This window comes from Hemicordylus capensis, chromosome 3, assembly GCF_027244095.1.
Source record: "Hemicordylus capensis ecotype Gifberg chromosome 3, rHemCap1.1.pri, whole genome shotgun sequence".
Taxonomy (NCBI): Eukaryota; Metazoa; Chordata; class Lepidosauria; order Squamata; family Cordylidae; genus Hemicordylus; species Hemicordylus capensis.
Window position 1 is genome coordinate 296,950,985 of NC_069659.1, and position 16,794 is coordinate 296,967,778.

General features: G+C 45.1%; 1 protein-coding gene across 4 annotated transcripts in view; it reads right to left on the minus strand.

Annotated features, from left to right (window-relative positions):
• Positions 1-16,794, minus strand: part of EPHB1 (EPH receptor B1) — a 482,626-nt gene extending 465,832 nt beyond the window's left edge. For 3 of the 4 annotated variants that reach the window (XM_053307810.1, XM_053307811.1, XM_053307809.1), the window contains exon 1: positions 16,349-16,793. In XM_053307810.1, coding sequence (XP_053163785.1) covers positions 16,349-16,613 — 265 coding nt within the window. In that variant the 5' untranslated portion in view covers positions 16,614-16,793. Of the gene's footprint in view, positions 1-16,348 lie in introns of all 4 variants that reach the window. The other variant, XM_053307812.1, reaches the window with a different exon arrangement.

Consider the following 16,794-nt stretch of genomic DNA (forward strand, 5'->3'; position numbering starts at 1 on the left):
ATGGAGAATGAAGCATTGTAGCATACACCACAAAGAAAAAATGGTTAAAGTAACTAGCTGTGTTCTGAAGAATTACTATTTGAATGCTGAGTTTAAAAGACAGCAACCCCTGATAGAGTTATTGAACAAGAAAGTAAACAATAAATTATAACCCCCCAACTTGATAAGCTAAACCCAAGCACTTGACCCATAAATCCATTTGTGTCTCACTAATTTGCTTGACCAAAAGTCACTTCAATTGCTTTATAGGCCCAAATGAGGTAGATTGCAACAGCCGTATTTATTAAGGTCAAAACCTAGGAATGATCAGGAGCCCAACTGGGCACAAAATCTCTTTTCTTTCTCAGAGTTTTAGTTCCCCAAAGGAATGTCTCTCTTTCTGGAAAGTTTAAGAAATGTCACTTTGTTGCATAGCAGAACCCAGATAAGAATGTGCTCTGCTCCCTTCTCCTAAAGAAGACATACGATCAACCCACAAGGAACATGTAAACTGCTCTGTGAACCTTTTTGTTGGAAACATATACATATTTACAATATAAATATTAATAATAGATAGCCAAGTTATCTATCCTGGTTAAATGCAATTTAACTACAGCAATTTGACCAGGATTGCCTAGGAAATCTATATTCTCACAACCAGCCAGTTCTGTGGGGCTCAGCAATCCTTCCAGGATTACCATAATTGTGAGAGCACAGCCTTAGCAAATTCTCCTTTTGGCACCAGTTTGATGGTTGTTTCACTGTTTCGAAGAGCTGCCCAATGGCACTACTGCACCCGGAGTTAAGAGAAAGAAGGAGGAGCATGAAAGCCGGAGCCTCCTGATTCTAATGCTGAGGACAGAAGCCTCTAGAGGTAGGAGAGCTCTGTTCTCAAATGATTAATGTCAGCCATTCCCTGCATAAGTTATCCCTTCTCAAGAACAAACTGCAGGCTTAGTTCATTCATAGGCCATAATTCACAGAGCCTGAAATACAAAACACTAATTGGCCACATCATATGGTCCCATCCCTGACTTGCTGAGCAAAGGAAATGATGGGGCACTAGAGGACAATATTAACTGAGCTATCCCACACTTGCAAGAAGAAACTTACAAGTTGGAGTCTCCCTGGTCTCATTCTGAAACCCGATCAAGAAAATATGTTATGTATCATTTTTGGTACAAGAGTGAAAAATACCTCCCATTTTAATGGAGAAAAGATGTGCTCCATATCAAAGTTTGAGAAATACAGCACAAATGTTTATAGGAACGCAGGAAGTCCCTTTAACTCTGCAAGCACACCATTTGGGAGCCTAATTCTAACAGAAATCAATCGCAGCCAAGCGAGTCTTACGACTTCACTCATGCTAAGCTGATCTGTGATTTCTTCTGGCTATAAAGAAAAAGCCCAGATGCTACTGAAGATTCATCCATCTGCCCTCCCCATTACTATTTCCAATGCTACTTTATAAAAGACTGAGTCGATTCCTCTAAGACAGCCTTCAAATTCTGAAGCTTTCTGTCAATCCAGGAGATGGGAGTGTGTAACCCTGGGCTGATTTCAACTGCACTGAATCGCTTCCAACACCATAGTTCTGTGATAGCAATTCGCATCTGATGGCCCCTGGGCCAAACCTGGCCCGCTCCATGTTGTTGCTGGCCACATTCACTGTAAACACAAGTTCCAAGAACAGAGGAGAAAGGGAGGCAACATAAATGTCAGGGGGAGGGATTCCACATCTTGCTTAGTGCCTGCAACAGGAGAAAGGAGAACAGAAGACACATGGAACCATGCATGTCTACGATTCCCCATTCTCTTCAGGGAGCTGTGGTAGTCAAGCTGTGTGCAAGTCACCACCAGAAGGAGCCACTCTGTCTGCCTAGTTTCCCAGTGACTCCGCAGAACTAGCTGCTGACCAGAGTTCACTGGGGCATATGGCAAACCCCTGCAACCTGGGCCAAGAGGTACCTTTTAAAATGGTTTACTTATAGTTATCAAAGGGAGAGCAACAGTCCCCACTTAGCCCCAGCATAGCATTCCTCCAGTGACTGAAGCTGTGAGCCCCTTTGGGACAAGGAATCATCATTCCTTAATTTCTTTCACTATGTAAACTACTTTGAGAACTTTTTTCTTGTTCTCTGAAGGAACCTTTCTTCATATGCGGTGGACCTGTAGGAAGGCTAAGGACTATTGGGACATGATATACAATGAATTAAAGAAAATATTTAAAATGACATTTCCTAAGAAGCCAGAATCCTTCCTGCTGGTGATAACACAAGGAGTATTTTCTACAACTAATTTAACATTTTTATGTACGCTACCACGGCGGCCAGAATAATATATGCACAGAAATGGAAGAGCAATGAACTGCCTTCAAAAGAAGATTGGCTGATAAAAATTTTGGAATATGCGGAGATGGCAAAACTTACAATATTGATAAGAGACCAAAATTTAGAATGTTTTAAAGAAGATTGGAAGCCATTCTTGCTGTATCGAAAGAACTATTTTCCTACTATTGATTTTACAACAGGGTATGAAGTTTAGTAATAAGTGCAGGTTGGGTAGATTAAAATCGTGTTTGTAAGGTTTAAATTTATGCTTTGAATTATTATTATAGCAAGGGTTAACTTTATAACTGATGATTCACGAGGAGGTGTGAGCGGGAAGTCCATATCTGTTTATTTGTTGTGAATGTTAATGTTAAGATTATTGTTAAAATTAATAAAAATTTAATTTTTTTTTAAAAAGAGAGAACTTTTTTCTTGTTGTTGAAACGTGGTATATAAATGTTCACAATACTAATAATTATGTATTATATTATATTTTTATACCACTTGATATGAACATTTCTAGGCAGTTTACAAAATTTAAAACAATTTTTAAAAGTAATAACAAATTAAAAATCCACAAAACACAATTTTAAAAATCTCATAAAACAAGTGGTTAATGCAAATTATTAAAATATGGCAGAAGCATCCCCGCCCCAAAATGATACATGCCCATCCTAAGTTTTTCTAGGTAGATCCCTAGAAGGAAAGTATGAGTCGTGTTGAAGACCATGCTTCTGAGCTTCCAACACTTGTTCTTCCACCCAGTTTTGCCATGGAGCAATGGATATACTGTATGGCAATCCCATCCTTTTTTCACTGCCCCATGGCATCAGTCCTGAAAGAAAGAGTCTGACATTGGGAGAGTGTGATAAGGAGACTCCCTGGAGAAGCTGTGGAAAGTTGCTCTCTAGAAATCTTCCTTGTTATCACATACTAGGATCTTTATCTACAGTTGAACTATAACAGGGGATTACTGCAGCTTGCTTTTTCTCAAAGGGGGAAGTTTCTTGTATTAGCACACATACAAAACATACACATACTGTATGCACCATGGATTATATCCATCAGCTAGTTCCCACACAACTCCATTGGAATTATTGCAAGCTGTGTAGCAGCAGAGTGGATTGATTTATATTAAGGCAATGTACATCATTGATTTAAAACATGATTTAAGTCTCCACAAAAAAAGACCAATTTAAATCATTGATCTCAATCAAGATTTATACACCATACATTTCCTGAACAAACATGCATACTAATTGGCTGCTATAACAATTAAAACAGATTGCATAGTTACTAAATAGAGCCTTTATATGACCCGGGAGCATAATCTAAACCCTTTGATCATGTAGCGTACATGCCTTCTGCAGTGCAGAATGATATCCACTTGGCATAAGGGAGGGCAATTATGGAATTGATTTCTGGCTTTCTGGAGTCTGGCTTTCTCTGAACTCATGCAGGGACACTAAGCAAGATCACTTATGTAAAGACCAAATGTGCAATTCTAGGCAAACTTACATAGGAGTTAGGCCCATTAACTTGTTGGGACTTGCTTCTGAGAAAATATGTGTAGGACTGGGCAACAAGTGTCTGCAATATTCTTTAAAAAGGACTGGTAGTTAGGGTAGGACAACATTTCTCAAGAGATCAAAGGTAAATATCCTGCTTATTTGATTAGTAGTCATACATCCCCATCTCTGGCTGCCTGCAAGAAATCTCTCAAGACACACCTGTTTTTTTAGGCTTTTGGTTAAAATTTTAATACTGAGGTAGGGCTGCTCATGTGGAGTGCCAGAATCGGTCTCAATCCCACTAATGCCCCACCGGGCAGCCCAAGATCTTTTCCCCGGCTATTACTGAGGCAGAAGGGCTCAAGTACACCCCTCTTCCTTGATACCCAGTCGTGTGTCTGCTCAGACTCCCAGTAGCCTGAGCAGTCACAGAGCCAGGTGCCTAGAGTGCCCGGCTTCTGGGGAAATCCCCAAGGGCATCACACTCCTTGCACGGTGTACTGAGGAGCTTTGGGGGGCATTCCCCCAGCCTCCAGACAGCCACGCTGCCAGAAGCAACGTGGATGATATGGGTATTAGAGCTGCGCGGCCCAGTAAAGATCAGCCAGGGGGAGGTAAGATCGATCCTGCCTTCTCCCCCACACGACTGGGTATCAAGGAAGAGGGGTGTACTTGAGCCCTTCTGCCTCCGTAATTCAGATGACCTGCCCCATTCACAGGTCATCTGAATGACCTTATTGTGTTGTTTTTAATGGTTTTAATTGATGGCACTTTTTTCTCCTTTTTTTGTTATTAAAACCACTGAGATGTTTTATATCAGGTGGTTTATCAATCCAATGAATGAATGAATGAATGAATTCAGAACTTGAAAACTAAAGACACTATAGCTGGGAGAGTGGACTTCAGCTACCCCAGAATACCTGATATTTTCTGTCTACTGGGAGTGAAGGAGTGGAAGTTAACCCTATGTGAGCTGTGACCTCCTACTTCAAGGGAGAACAGAAATTCAAAATCACTCAAATGGAGTTAATGAATGATCCTGAAGTGTTATAGGATGCTGTCTCTTAGAACCTAGTTTCTGCAACGATTTCTCAGTCTCTAGGTCCCATAGTCCATGATAATAAAAAAACACATGAGCTGTTGTGTCACACTCAATGTGTCTGATAAAGGGGCATGGTTTCAATTTGAGGTTATAAACAGAGACTTTAAAAAGTTGCCTGTATTATATTTAGATTTTAAATTTTAATTAAAAAAAATTTTTTAAAGCTTACTAGAATTTGAATGTTAAGAAAGTGAAAAATTAAAAGATCTGATTTAAATGTTTAAAACCAATTTCTACTACTAATAATAATAATAATAATAATAAAAGAAATTCCACTTAGAAGCTGTCATTCCACAAACTCGCAATGGGGCAACTGTTCTGGATGCCAGGAATCAAGACATGCTTATAACTCAGAGAATGTGCAAGATGTCTGGCCCTGAATACATGTGGTATCAGATTTTGCCTACTTGAATGGTTTCAAACAGGATATCATATGTACTTTCACTTTCACTTATTATAAAGTGGCCTACTAGCTGCAAAGTGCTGCAATTTTTCACAAATAAATCCAGTCATCCATCAATTGATCATTCTCCATCTTGCTTCATGTTTGTTTTTCAAATATGCTTTTCAGATGGGACAAAACAGTGCTAGATTGGTTTCAAGACACGTGAAAATACTCAAAGCCCTTTGTTTTTCCATGCATAAGAAGCCACGCTTTCAGCTTTACCAAATGACACAAGTAATATAAATACTTAAACACAGATTCTGAGAGGCTGACATGTGGCTGAACCACACTTTGACAGCCAACCCCGACTCCACAGGATAAGGATATGTGCCCACTGCAAGCATGCACAACCTTTCCTGGCCTTCCCCCCTTCTGGCATACAGGGGCACTATCCGTTAATCGTAGGGGATGGCCTATTCAAACTGCTCCACTGCACGTGATCAAATACTAGTTTAAACTAGTTAAGCACACATGCACAAACACAATAGATGAAGGGTGCCCCTGCACACTGAGAGGAGGGAAGAAGATGTATGATCCCAGCATACAAACACTCTTTGGTGTTGGGCTGGTGAATGAAGTACCACACAAACCAGTCCATGATCAAATGCATAAAAACAAATGGAGAAAAATCATTGTGTGAATTTGGTCTACTGAAGAGAGGCAAATCTGCAGTTATGAGAGTTCAAAATATTTTATTAATTTAATTTTAATTTGTACTCCACCCCAAACTTGCATCTCTGGGAGGTTTACAACAATGTAAAACATAAAATGTTTTTTGGTTTTTTTAAAATGTATGAACTCCCTCAGTTTAGATGCTTCACATCTTTTCAAATCAGGCTTGGTTTTATCAAATTTGGTTCTAGCTCAGATTGGGGTTCATCCCATTCCTGTTGTTAGCCAGGTCTCCTTGCTAATGTAATTCACATACCCCCTGTCTAAGTAAAAGAACCACATTTCTAAGAAAGGGGAAGAGAGAATTAATAGCAGGAAAGGCTTGTTAAGAGACAGGGGAGGCCTTTTTGGCCTCTCCTTAGCTAGAAAGTATTCGTGTGCAGGGGAGTAGCAATGTTGGAGTGGGTTCTGGGACAAAAGGTGAAGACGGGCCCCTGTCCTCCCCACTTTCTTCTTCAGAGAGCCCCCAGGGAGGCAGCCCCCTCAAGTCACCCAGCAGGCAGCTCCCCTTCCTATAGCGACGCCCCTGACAGGGCTGTCGTTCCTACCGTATGTGGCACTATCTGTCTCTCAGACAGAATCAGGAAGCAGACAAAACCACAGTTCGATGTCCTCATAAGAAAAGGATTCTCTGAGCATACATATTTTCCAGTTAAGAGGCTGCAGAAGCCTGCCCTGCCTCTGGTGATGTCAGCCTTACCACCAGTTACCTCCTCTCCCGTCTCAAAAGTATGTCTTTTTGCTTAAGAAGGCAGTAGGAGTTACTGAAGTAACCTTAAGTGGCGCAGTGGGGAAATGCTTGACTAACAAGCAGAAGGTTGTCAGTTGGAATCCCCACCAGACTATGGGAAACACCTATACAGTGGTCCCTCGACTTACAAACTACTCGACATAAGTATTTTTCGAGTTACAAACGGCAGTTTTAGATCCGGTTTTAGATGCGGTTTTTTCGACTTACAAATTTTTAGATGGGGTTTCCTCGACTTACAAATTTTTAGATGGGGTTTCCTCGACTTACAAATTTTACATGCGGTTTCCTTGACTTGCCTGCCTGTTTACTGCCTGTTTATTCTTGAAAAGAAATGTTCCTGTGCAGTTTGCAAGCCTTACTGGGGGTCTGGGTCTTTTTTCTAGGCTCCGGAACGCATTAATCCGTTCCCAATGCATTCCTATGGGAAACCGCTTTTCGACTTACGAATTTTTCGACTTACAAATGTGCATTCGGAACGGATTAATTTCGTAAGTAGAGGGACCACTGTATAGGACAGCAGTGATAGAGGAAGATGCTGAAAGGCATCTTCTCATACTGCACAGGAGATAGCGATGGTAAACGCGTCCTGTATTCTACCAAAAGAAAACCACAGGGCTCTGTGGGTGCTAGGAGTCGAAATCGACTTGACAGCACACTTTACTTTACTTTAGGAGTTACTGGCAGTAGAGGGAGTCACTCTTCACCCATATGGGGTCCCCCCCCCCCCGCCACAAGCTTTCTGTGACAATTGTATTAACAATCCTCTTTTTCCGTATGTGAGAAAGCTTAGAAAAACCAATGTTGCTGTTGTTAGCTAAGCTGAGGGAAGTTTGCCGGTCACAGGACTGGCCATTAATCCCAGTTCCCCCTCCTCATAGGAGAGGGACAGCATATGGCCTCCAACCACTCAAGAGCCCCAAAAGGGGTATTTATCCAAGATGCCAATAATCCATTTTATGGAGAAAAAATGTCCGGTTCCTCCTTAGGAACCAAAATATGAGCCCAGGACCAGCGCAGAGCACCTCAGGTGAGCCTCCATTTTTGCAGATCTTTCAATCACAGACAATATATCCTGAGGAGATTCCTCTGCATCTAGAACAATATGGTGCTGTATTTCCTAAGCTGGTAGGTTCTGTGAAAGAGCACAGCCTCAGTGTGCAAGCATTCTGATCTTGGCAGAAGCACATCACACCAAACAGTGAGTGGGAGTGATTTGCAAGTCTGGAGCGCAACATTAGCCCATATGGCATGGTGAAGTGGGATTACACAGAACAGGCAGCCTAAGGAGGCGGCATGCTCTTCTTTCCGAGAGTTGTTCAAGGAAAGACTGGAGAGGGATTTGGAAGGAAGGATAATATTGTTTTAGAAGAGGGTACTGAATAGAGGTTTCATTACAATTATTTGCATGGCAAATAAAAGAAGCTGCCTTACACTGAGTCAGACCATCCAGCTAAGAACCATCTACAGCTCTCTGGCAGCAGCTCTCCAAGGCCACCTGGAGATGCCACAGATGGACCTGGGACCTTCTGCATGCAAAGCATGTGCTACCCTGAGCGATGGTCCTTAGGATTCATTCTATGGGCTGGTACACATGCATGTTCATTACCTGGTGGCTGCAACATTAAATAATGCCTTGCAGGTGTTAATGGGCCATCATAGAAAGCTGCCATATACCAAGTCAGATGATTGGTCCATCTAGCTCAGTACTGCCTACACAGATTGGCAGTGGCTTCTCCAAGGTTGCAAGCAGGACGCTTTGTTGCCAGATTTGGCTTTTTTAAAGCCAAATTTTGGGTTACGGCCCATTTGACTCATGAGTATACCCCTTAGGTTCTGGCCACACTCAGCCTTATCTTGGAGATGCCAGGGAGGGAACTTGGAACCTTCTGCATGTAAGCAGGCAGATGCTCTTCCCAGAGCAGCCCCATCCCCTGAGGGGGATATCTTACAGGGCTCTCACATGTAGCCTCCCATTCAAATGCAAACCAGGGTGGACCCTGCTTAGCAAGGGACAATTCATGTGCTCTACCACAAGACCAGCTCACAGATTTAACACCACAGACAGTGCTTTCATTATCACTTCCACTGAAATATTTTCCTTTTAAAGCACTTTTTCTGTTTTTCTTTTACAAATCCAAGAATAAAAAGAAATAACATTTACAAACATGACTGCAGAGAATTAATACAAACTGAATATAGTGCCAGTGTACCATTATTCAAAAATGAGATACGTGTAACACAGAACAGAGAAATAAAATGTCAAATAGGAATAATCAATTACATTTCTAATATAACGTTTCTAATACCATGTTTTTGTATTATCGATAAAAGTATAAACAAACAAATATACAGACATTGTTTTGTATTTGGGGGCTTTTCAACAATGAATACTGATGATAATACTTCATGGTGGTATCTGGCCCTTCAGTGGTGACCATGTGATATTGCTCTACCTGGCCTGACCCTACCAGAGATGGAAATTAATAAGAGAGTGATGTATCAGAGAGCGGCGACGTGTGGCTGTGCAGCTGTTCCACTCTTCAAAAGAGGCCCAGGTTAGGCAAGGAGGGGTGGATGGTGCAGAGTGGAGGAGAGATCAACATTGCAGGGGCAACTGGGGGACAACCCACCCACTCCTGAACACAAGAGTCATCTCTGGTGGCAGTGGCACTGGCGTTTGTTTGTTTGTTTGTTTGTTTGTTTGTTTGTTTGATTTCTATACCGCCCTTCCAAAAATGGCTCCACTTTTCCAGAGGTGTCCCCAAAGATGGTACTCACCAAAGCAGAATTTGCCTAGAAAAAGTCCTGCTCTAGACTAGAGGCTGAAAAACTTGGTACCCAAGCAGCTGGGGCTCATTTTCCACCCCTCCAGTTTGTTAGTAGGGACCGCTACTGCTTATAACTAAACAGTACTGGAAATTTCTAAGGCCAAATCGATTTTGCCACCCTGCATACAACCAAAGAAATGGTGGGGTCAATTAAGGGATTGTGGGAGGAGGAAGCGAGGTGAAATGACAAGTGGCATTCCGCCCCCCACCCCCACCTCGTGGTTCCTGGCAGCCAACATTTTTTCTCTCTGTGATGGTACATCATCACAAAACATCACTGTGAATAAACTTCTGGGGAGAAGTCCCCTCATCATGACACTACATCAACACATAGCATAGCATTACATGAGAGGACTTCTGGGTTTAAAAAAAAAAAAAAGACAGCCACCAACAGCCATTGGGAGAAGTGGCTGGGTTAAAAAGAAAGAAAAGAAGGCAGCCACCAACAGACCAATGTGACACATGTGGCGGGAAAATAAAGTGAGCTGATGAGTGGGGGGGTTCATATGTGGGGGCCAACAACCTGGATGGCTTTAAGAAGGTGGGGGCCATGAGGGTGCCCCCATGGCTTTAAGAGGGTAGGGGCCAAGAGGGTGGGGGCTGGATGGTGGGGGCCAACAACCTGGATGGCTTTAAGAGGGGTTTGAATGACTTCATGGAGGAAAGGTCTATCATCGGCTTACTAGTTAGAAGGCTAGAGGCCACCTCCAGCCTCAAAGGCAGGATGCCTCTGAGTACCAGTTGCAGGGGAGTAACAGCAGGAGAGAGGGCATGCCCTCAACTCCTGCCTGTGGTTTCCAACGGCACCTGGTGGGCCTCTGTGCGAAACAGGATGCTAGATTAGATGGGCCTTGGGCTTGATCCAGCAGGGCTGTTCTTATATGTTCCCCTTTACCTATAAAATGTTGACCTGAATGTTATTTTGTATGACCCTTTCGTCCGGTCCCAGAAATTCCTGTAAAGGAATCCAGGTAAGCAGATATTACCGGGCTATTTTTCATTTTCCACTTGAGAGAGCTTCTGAGCCAATGAGGTGATTCTCATGATTGCCCAAAAGCAGGCTAAGGGAGCCAAGCCCACTTTTTGGCAGTCGTGTGCTGCCACGGGAGCCGTGCAGCTCCCGGCAGCCAACCCGCCTAATCCCCCCTCTTCTTAGCCAAGATTAACAGAGTGAGCGCTCCATTAACCTCTTCTTCCTGATCGTGTATTGCCGCAGCGCAGCTCCACGCCACAGCAAAACATGAGGTGACCCCTGGTGGGAGGCTGAAACCAGCCTCCTGGCCCTGGGGATGTCTCCAGGATGCCCCATGTCCTTGTGCGGGGCATCCTTGAACTTCCGGGGACCACACGGCCCCCGATCCCCGCAGCCCCCGCCAGCTCTGTGACACAGCCAACAGTCGCATGGGTGGCCAGTCCGGCCTCCCAGGGCTCTGCGGGTGATCGTCTGCAGGGAGAGCAGGCTAAGCCCACTCGCCCTGCAAACCCGCTAAAGGTGCGTCTCACTGATCATGAGACTTGCCTCAATATGCAATTTTTTCCCTACTGTTAAGAAATCTCAAGTTTTCCTATATCATATTAACTGGGAAGGCCCTGTTTGGAATTCAGTCTTCTCCCCAAAAGAAATTAGTTGCATTATAAGCAAAGACAAATATTAGATCCATCTAATAACTCGCAGTTTGAAACATAATCCTGCTCTGAAACCCCAAAACGATAAGACATTCCCACCACATATGTAATAAAATGCTTTTTTCAGCAGTCTCAATTCACACAACAGTAATCAGATATAGTAACTCGGTGCAAAGACATCAAGTGCATGTGGGGATCGGGCTTATGGTTTTATAATCTGTGGGCAGCAACCAAACTAGTTACTCATAACCAGTAAGTGCCCATTCTAACAAGCTGGAAGGGCGGAAAATGAGACCCAGTTGCTTGGGTATAGGAGCCTCTCCCTTACTGCCTTCTCACCCTCCCCTGGCTATAACTGAACCAAGTGCTGGCTGGTCATTTGTGCAGTAATCCCAGCTGGGAGAATGACCAGGATTGGGGATTTCCCTCCCTTACCAGATGAATGACCAGCCCGCACAGCTCAATTACAGCCAGGGTGAGGCCAGAAGGCAGCGAGAGAGTAGCTGCCAGTACCCAAGCAGCTGGGGCTCACTTTCCACCCCTCCAGTTTGTTAGTACAGGGCGGGCCGCTACTGCTCATAACTAAATACCATTGAATCAGTGAGTCATGACTAGGGGTGTGCCATTAGATTCGACCTCAAATTGATTCGGGTTGAATTTGGGATAATTCGCAGGTTCAACCCCAAATTGAAAAGCCCTCAAAATGGAGAATAATCAGAGAATAACCCCTGATTTGATCTGAATCGACTGGAGTGATTTGAACACCATTTAGTGCATCTACCCAATTTGGAGGGCTGGTAGACCAGTCCTCCGAGGCAGGTGGACATGATAAGTCCAGAATGGAGGGCTGGTCTATTTGCCGACCCCAATTGGTAGACCACCTCTCCTGGGGGGGGGGATGCTATTTTGAGGCCCATTTTCTCAGCAAAATGGGCTTCAAAATGGCACCCGAATCACCCTGAATCAATTCCGGCTATTTTCAACAAATCAGTTTGAGGGCTCTGCGATTCGATTTGACTTCAAATTGAATTGCAGAATTTGATTTATGCACACCCCTAGTCAAGACTAGCATTACTAAGTTCCCTGATACCCAAGCACCTGGGGCTCATTTTCTGCCCCTCCAGCCTATTAGTATGGGCGACTACTGCTCATAACTAAACACCACTGAACCAATAAGATCAGTTAGTCATGACAACCTTTACCACTAATTTCTATGGGACTTAGTAATGACTAATTTCATCTGGATCAGTGTTCCCTCTAACACAAATTTCCAGCTGTTGTTGCAATGGCTTTTTCTTGGGGATTCTGGGGAGTTGTAGTCAACAACATCTGGGAATCCCTGTTAGAAGAACAGTGGCGGCAAGCTCATGGAGCAGAGGGCAGACTGGTTCCTAAAACCTTTAGGCTGGCTCCCTTAGCCAAAGAAAACATGCCACAGCCTGGACCAAACAGAGAAAAAACTGATATAGTGCCCTTCAAAGTTTCATGAGTAGGACCAAAACCCTTAACAGTGAGTACAGAGACAAAAAGCAGCCATAGTGAATTCGCCTGTCCCCATCTCCCTCCTCACCCATGTGCAAAGGAGACAGGAAGGCATTCCTGGGTGACTCTGGGCCGGTCACTTCTCTCTCAGCCTAACCTACTTCACAGGGTTGTTGTGAGGAGAAACTCAAGTATGTAGTACACTGCTTTGGGCTCCTTGGAGGAAGAGTGGGATAGAAAATGTTATAATAATAATAATAATAATAATAATAATAATAATAATAATAATAATTTGCAGCCCCTGCTGGGAATGTTCCACTGGTATCACTGGTCTGAATGGATCAGGTCCTAGAAACATGGTGGAGCGTGATGATGTTGCAGCCTGGTGATTGATTAACATTTTGCAGAAACATGAAGAGCGACTCTGCTGCCACAAGCTCCGTCATGCCAACGGAATAATACCGACTTACCAGCACTCACTCATCCTCTTGTTGTCTCTTTCCCGGACTCCTTCCAATAGCATTCCAGCCAAAGCCAAAATCCTCCAGCCAGCCCAGTTCCAAGCAACAGTGCAGGCATTGTGCAACTATGCAGCTCAACCAGCCCCTACCACTCCCGGCCATTGTCATTTGTGCTTTGCCAAGATTTGAGACATTTTTCACTGTGGTTACGGAGGAATTAGCTGGGTAAGCAGAGCTGTTTGCCATGGAGTTAGCTTAACTCTGCACTCCTGAGATCCAGAGGGCAAAAAGGAAAGGGGAGAGGGTTTAAGGGGAAATGAACTGCAATCCTTCAGAGTTTGGGACTGAAGCACAGGCTGATTCAGATGTCAGCTTTGCTCTGAAAGTGGTCGGTCCACACAGATAACAAGACTACCAAACTCTGGCAGGTTCAGAGATCAGGGAAGGATTTCACTGCCTAAATAGCAAGTTGCTTTGACTGTTTTGCTAAATTCCTTTGCATTTTTTAAAATACTCAACTTTTAAAAAAACCTTTCGGAGGGTCTCCTATAAGTGCTTACTTGGGCCACTTATGAACCCATAGTCAAAAAGCCTTTTTAAATAAACCTTATAAACACAGAAGGCATTGGGTACACAATGAGAAGGAAAGTAATCCAAAAGCTATGTTACAAAAGATCACAGGGCATACTTCAAAGGATGGTTCCTTACATGAAACGCAGTGGCCCTTTTGTGCAAGAAGCAGCCTGAGCTCATTATTTAAATCAAACCTTGCATATTCAAAAGATGTTTTTCCTAAGTATCCTACCTCCTCTGGAACAAGTCAAAGATTAAATAAAATCAATGATATCCCAGCCACATAAATCAGACCCTTGCAACCACTCTATGGGGGGAGGTGCCATACCCTAGATCGGGTCTTCTGCCTCACGTCTACCAAATTCTGAACAGTAATTAAAAAGTGAGAGAAGTTACACAAATTAAGCAGCTGCTGTCCTGTGCGCCCAAAGAGATAATCTTTCCTCTCCTAAAGGACAAATCTGCCTATTGCCAACCACCCATCATCAATGTTCGTTTTCCTTTTTGGTAACAAAAACTGAAATGGGTGGGTACACGCTCAAATTGCAGTGTGTGTGTGTGTTCATGTGTGTATGTTTCCCACATCATCATTATTATCTTCATAGTCTTCTAATAGTCAACAGTAAGGAAGCCAGCACCATCCAGGCAGCTTCCCAGCCGCTTGCCATGGGCAGAAGACCCCTCCCTTGCTTCTCGCCAATTTTAATAAAGAGCCCCTGCAAAGACAACCAGCTGAGAGAAGATCCACACAAGAAGAAAATTGCTTTTTTGAAAAGGGGAAAGAGAAAGACTGTAAACGCCCCCTTCCACCTAATCTCATCCCTCAGTTACATCACGGATAAGGCAGAGGATTGGAAGGTGGATTCCTGCCGCCCTAAACAAAAAGAGGGGATTTTTGCTGTCAGTGTGTTATTCATAGAAGATGGTCCCAGTTGTAAAATAACAGGCTCCCTGCGGCTTAAGAAGGTGGGGATTAGATTTACAGGGTTTCAAAAGTTTTGCTGCCCTGTTGCATCAGGGAAGCAGCTAAGCGGTTTCCTGGATTCTGTTTAGCACCTAAACGGGGAACATCCTTTGAATGGTCACGTTTGTCATTCATCCCCCAAGCAAAAGTGAGTGACAGCACTTCTTCCCCCCCACCACCACCTTCCGCCGTGGAGCCATCCAGACAGGACTCCTTAGAGAGACTCCTCTCTGAATGGAGGAACCCAAGAAACAGTGGCACCTTCACTAGAAGACCCAAAGAGTGGGTGGTGCCCCTTCCATTTTGGCTGGTGGAATGAGCACTCTCTCCTTTGTGCCAATGGGAAAGTTCCTCCACTGGTCTCCGTTTGCGAAATAATAACACGGGTGGGAGTGGGGGGGGAGACAGACTCTCAGCCACTTTTTAGACCGGTGGGGGGGGGAGCCAAAGTTTGATTTAAGGCTTGATCCATTCATACACTTGGGGGGGGAGGTTGTGGCAGGTCTCCCTCGGCACACACACGCGCGAGCCACGAGGAGGAGCAGCAAGACTCGGGGAGGTGGGAGGCAAAGAGGGGCTTGCGATCACAGTGATATATTTGCTACAATAAACGCCACACCTCCAGTCTCGCCTAGTGATATATAGCGATCTGCTATGGAGAGCACGGCAGAATAATACACGTAAATGAGGCATCGGGGGCGGGGGGGGGGCAGAGACACCTCTGGAATATTTCACAGCTAAAAGCAATCGCAATTTTCTCCCCCTTCTGCTCTTTCCTCTTAATGGACACGCTGATAAAATGTATGTGTTTGGCGGTGTGTGTGTGTGTGTGTGTGTGTGTGTTAATACCTGCGAGCAGAGGGGCCGCGGATCGCACTTTGTGAAGGCGGGGTTGGAGAGACGGTCCCTGTAGGTGCGTGTGCGTGAAAGAGGTCGGTCGTCCCGCCGGCTGCCCATCGCCCGCTAGAACACCTGCCTGCCTGCCTGCCTGCCCACACGCCTCCTTTCCCTGGCAAAGCGCGTCCTCCAAAAGAGGCGCCTTTCCCGCTCAGAGGCTCCGTCCGCAGCCGGTCAGCTCGCTCCCTGGCCCAGCACGCACCTCCAAACTGTCCACCCCGCAAAAAGCTGCCCTCGCTTGGCTAACGCCAAAGGGCTCCGCGGGCTGTTGCGTCCAGCTTCGCTCTACTTGCCAGAGAGGACGCGAAAGGGGCGGGCGGCAGGCGATGGGTCTGCCGGCAGCAAAGGCAACTGATGCCGAGGCTGGGTGTTTGCAGCGGCCCCGCCACTCCAGACCGAGTTAAGGTCTCCTTTCCTTGCCCACCCGGGAGCCCAGCTCCAAGGGACGGCCAGCCAGAACTGCATTGCAGCCGGACTGGATGGGAAACCCGCTCGGTGGCGGCAAGTCAGGAAGGGTGTCCAGACAGACGCCGTCCATACCATCCCTCCGACCTGAGCCGATTTCTTCCCTTCTTCTCCCCCCCACCACCAAGCCCCCTTCGCGAGCCATCCTCTCGCCCAAGGAAGAGGGGAGACAGAACGCAGCATGCATTATTGCGGGCACCAACAAACGGAGCGAGCCGGTTAACCACAAAAGTTTCCCCCCCTTTTGCTGTTCGTGTTTTACCTTCCACAGCTGCGATCGCAGATGCCAGGCAGAAAAGCACTACAAAATCCAGTGCCACGGGGGCCCCAAACATGATGCAGGAGAAACAGGAGTGGGTGGTGGAAAAACCAAAGCACAAATTAGTTCCGTGTTGTTGGACCAGGTTTAGTTCCTCTCTCTCGTTGCTTTTCCTAAAATATACGGAGCTAATGTCTATATAGATCCTTGAGAACTCCCCTCCGGATTGCCCAGTCCTCCGCGTGGGTCCGTGTGTGCGTGCGTGCATGCGTGTGTGTGCGAGTGTGTGTAGGTATGTGCGTGTGTCTGTATGCGTGCGTGTGTGTGTGTATGAGGTGTGATGTATGTGTGCGAGAGTGAGTCTATATTTTAGTGTCACATTGCAAGCTATAGTAAAGTGTACAGTGAGAACAAGATCAACCACTGAGGCTGAAGGGAGGGGGAGAGAG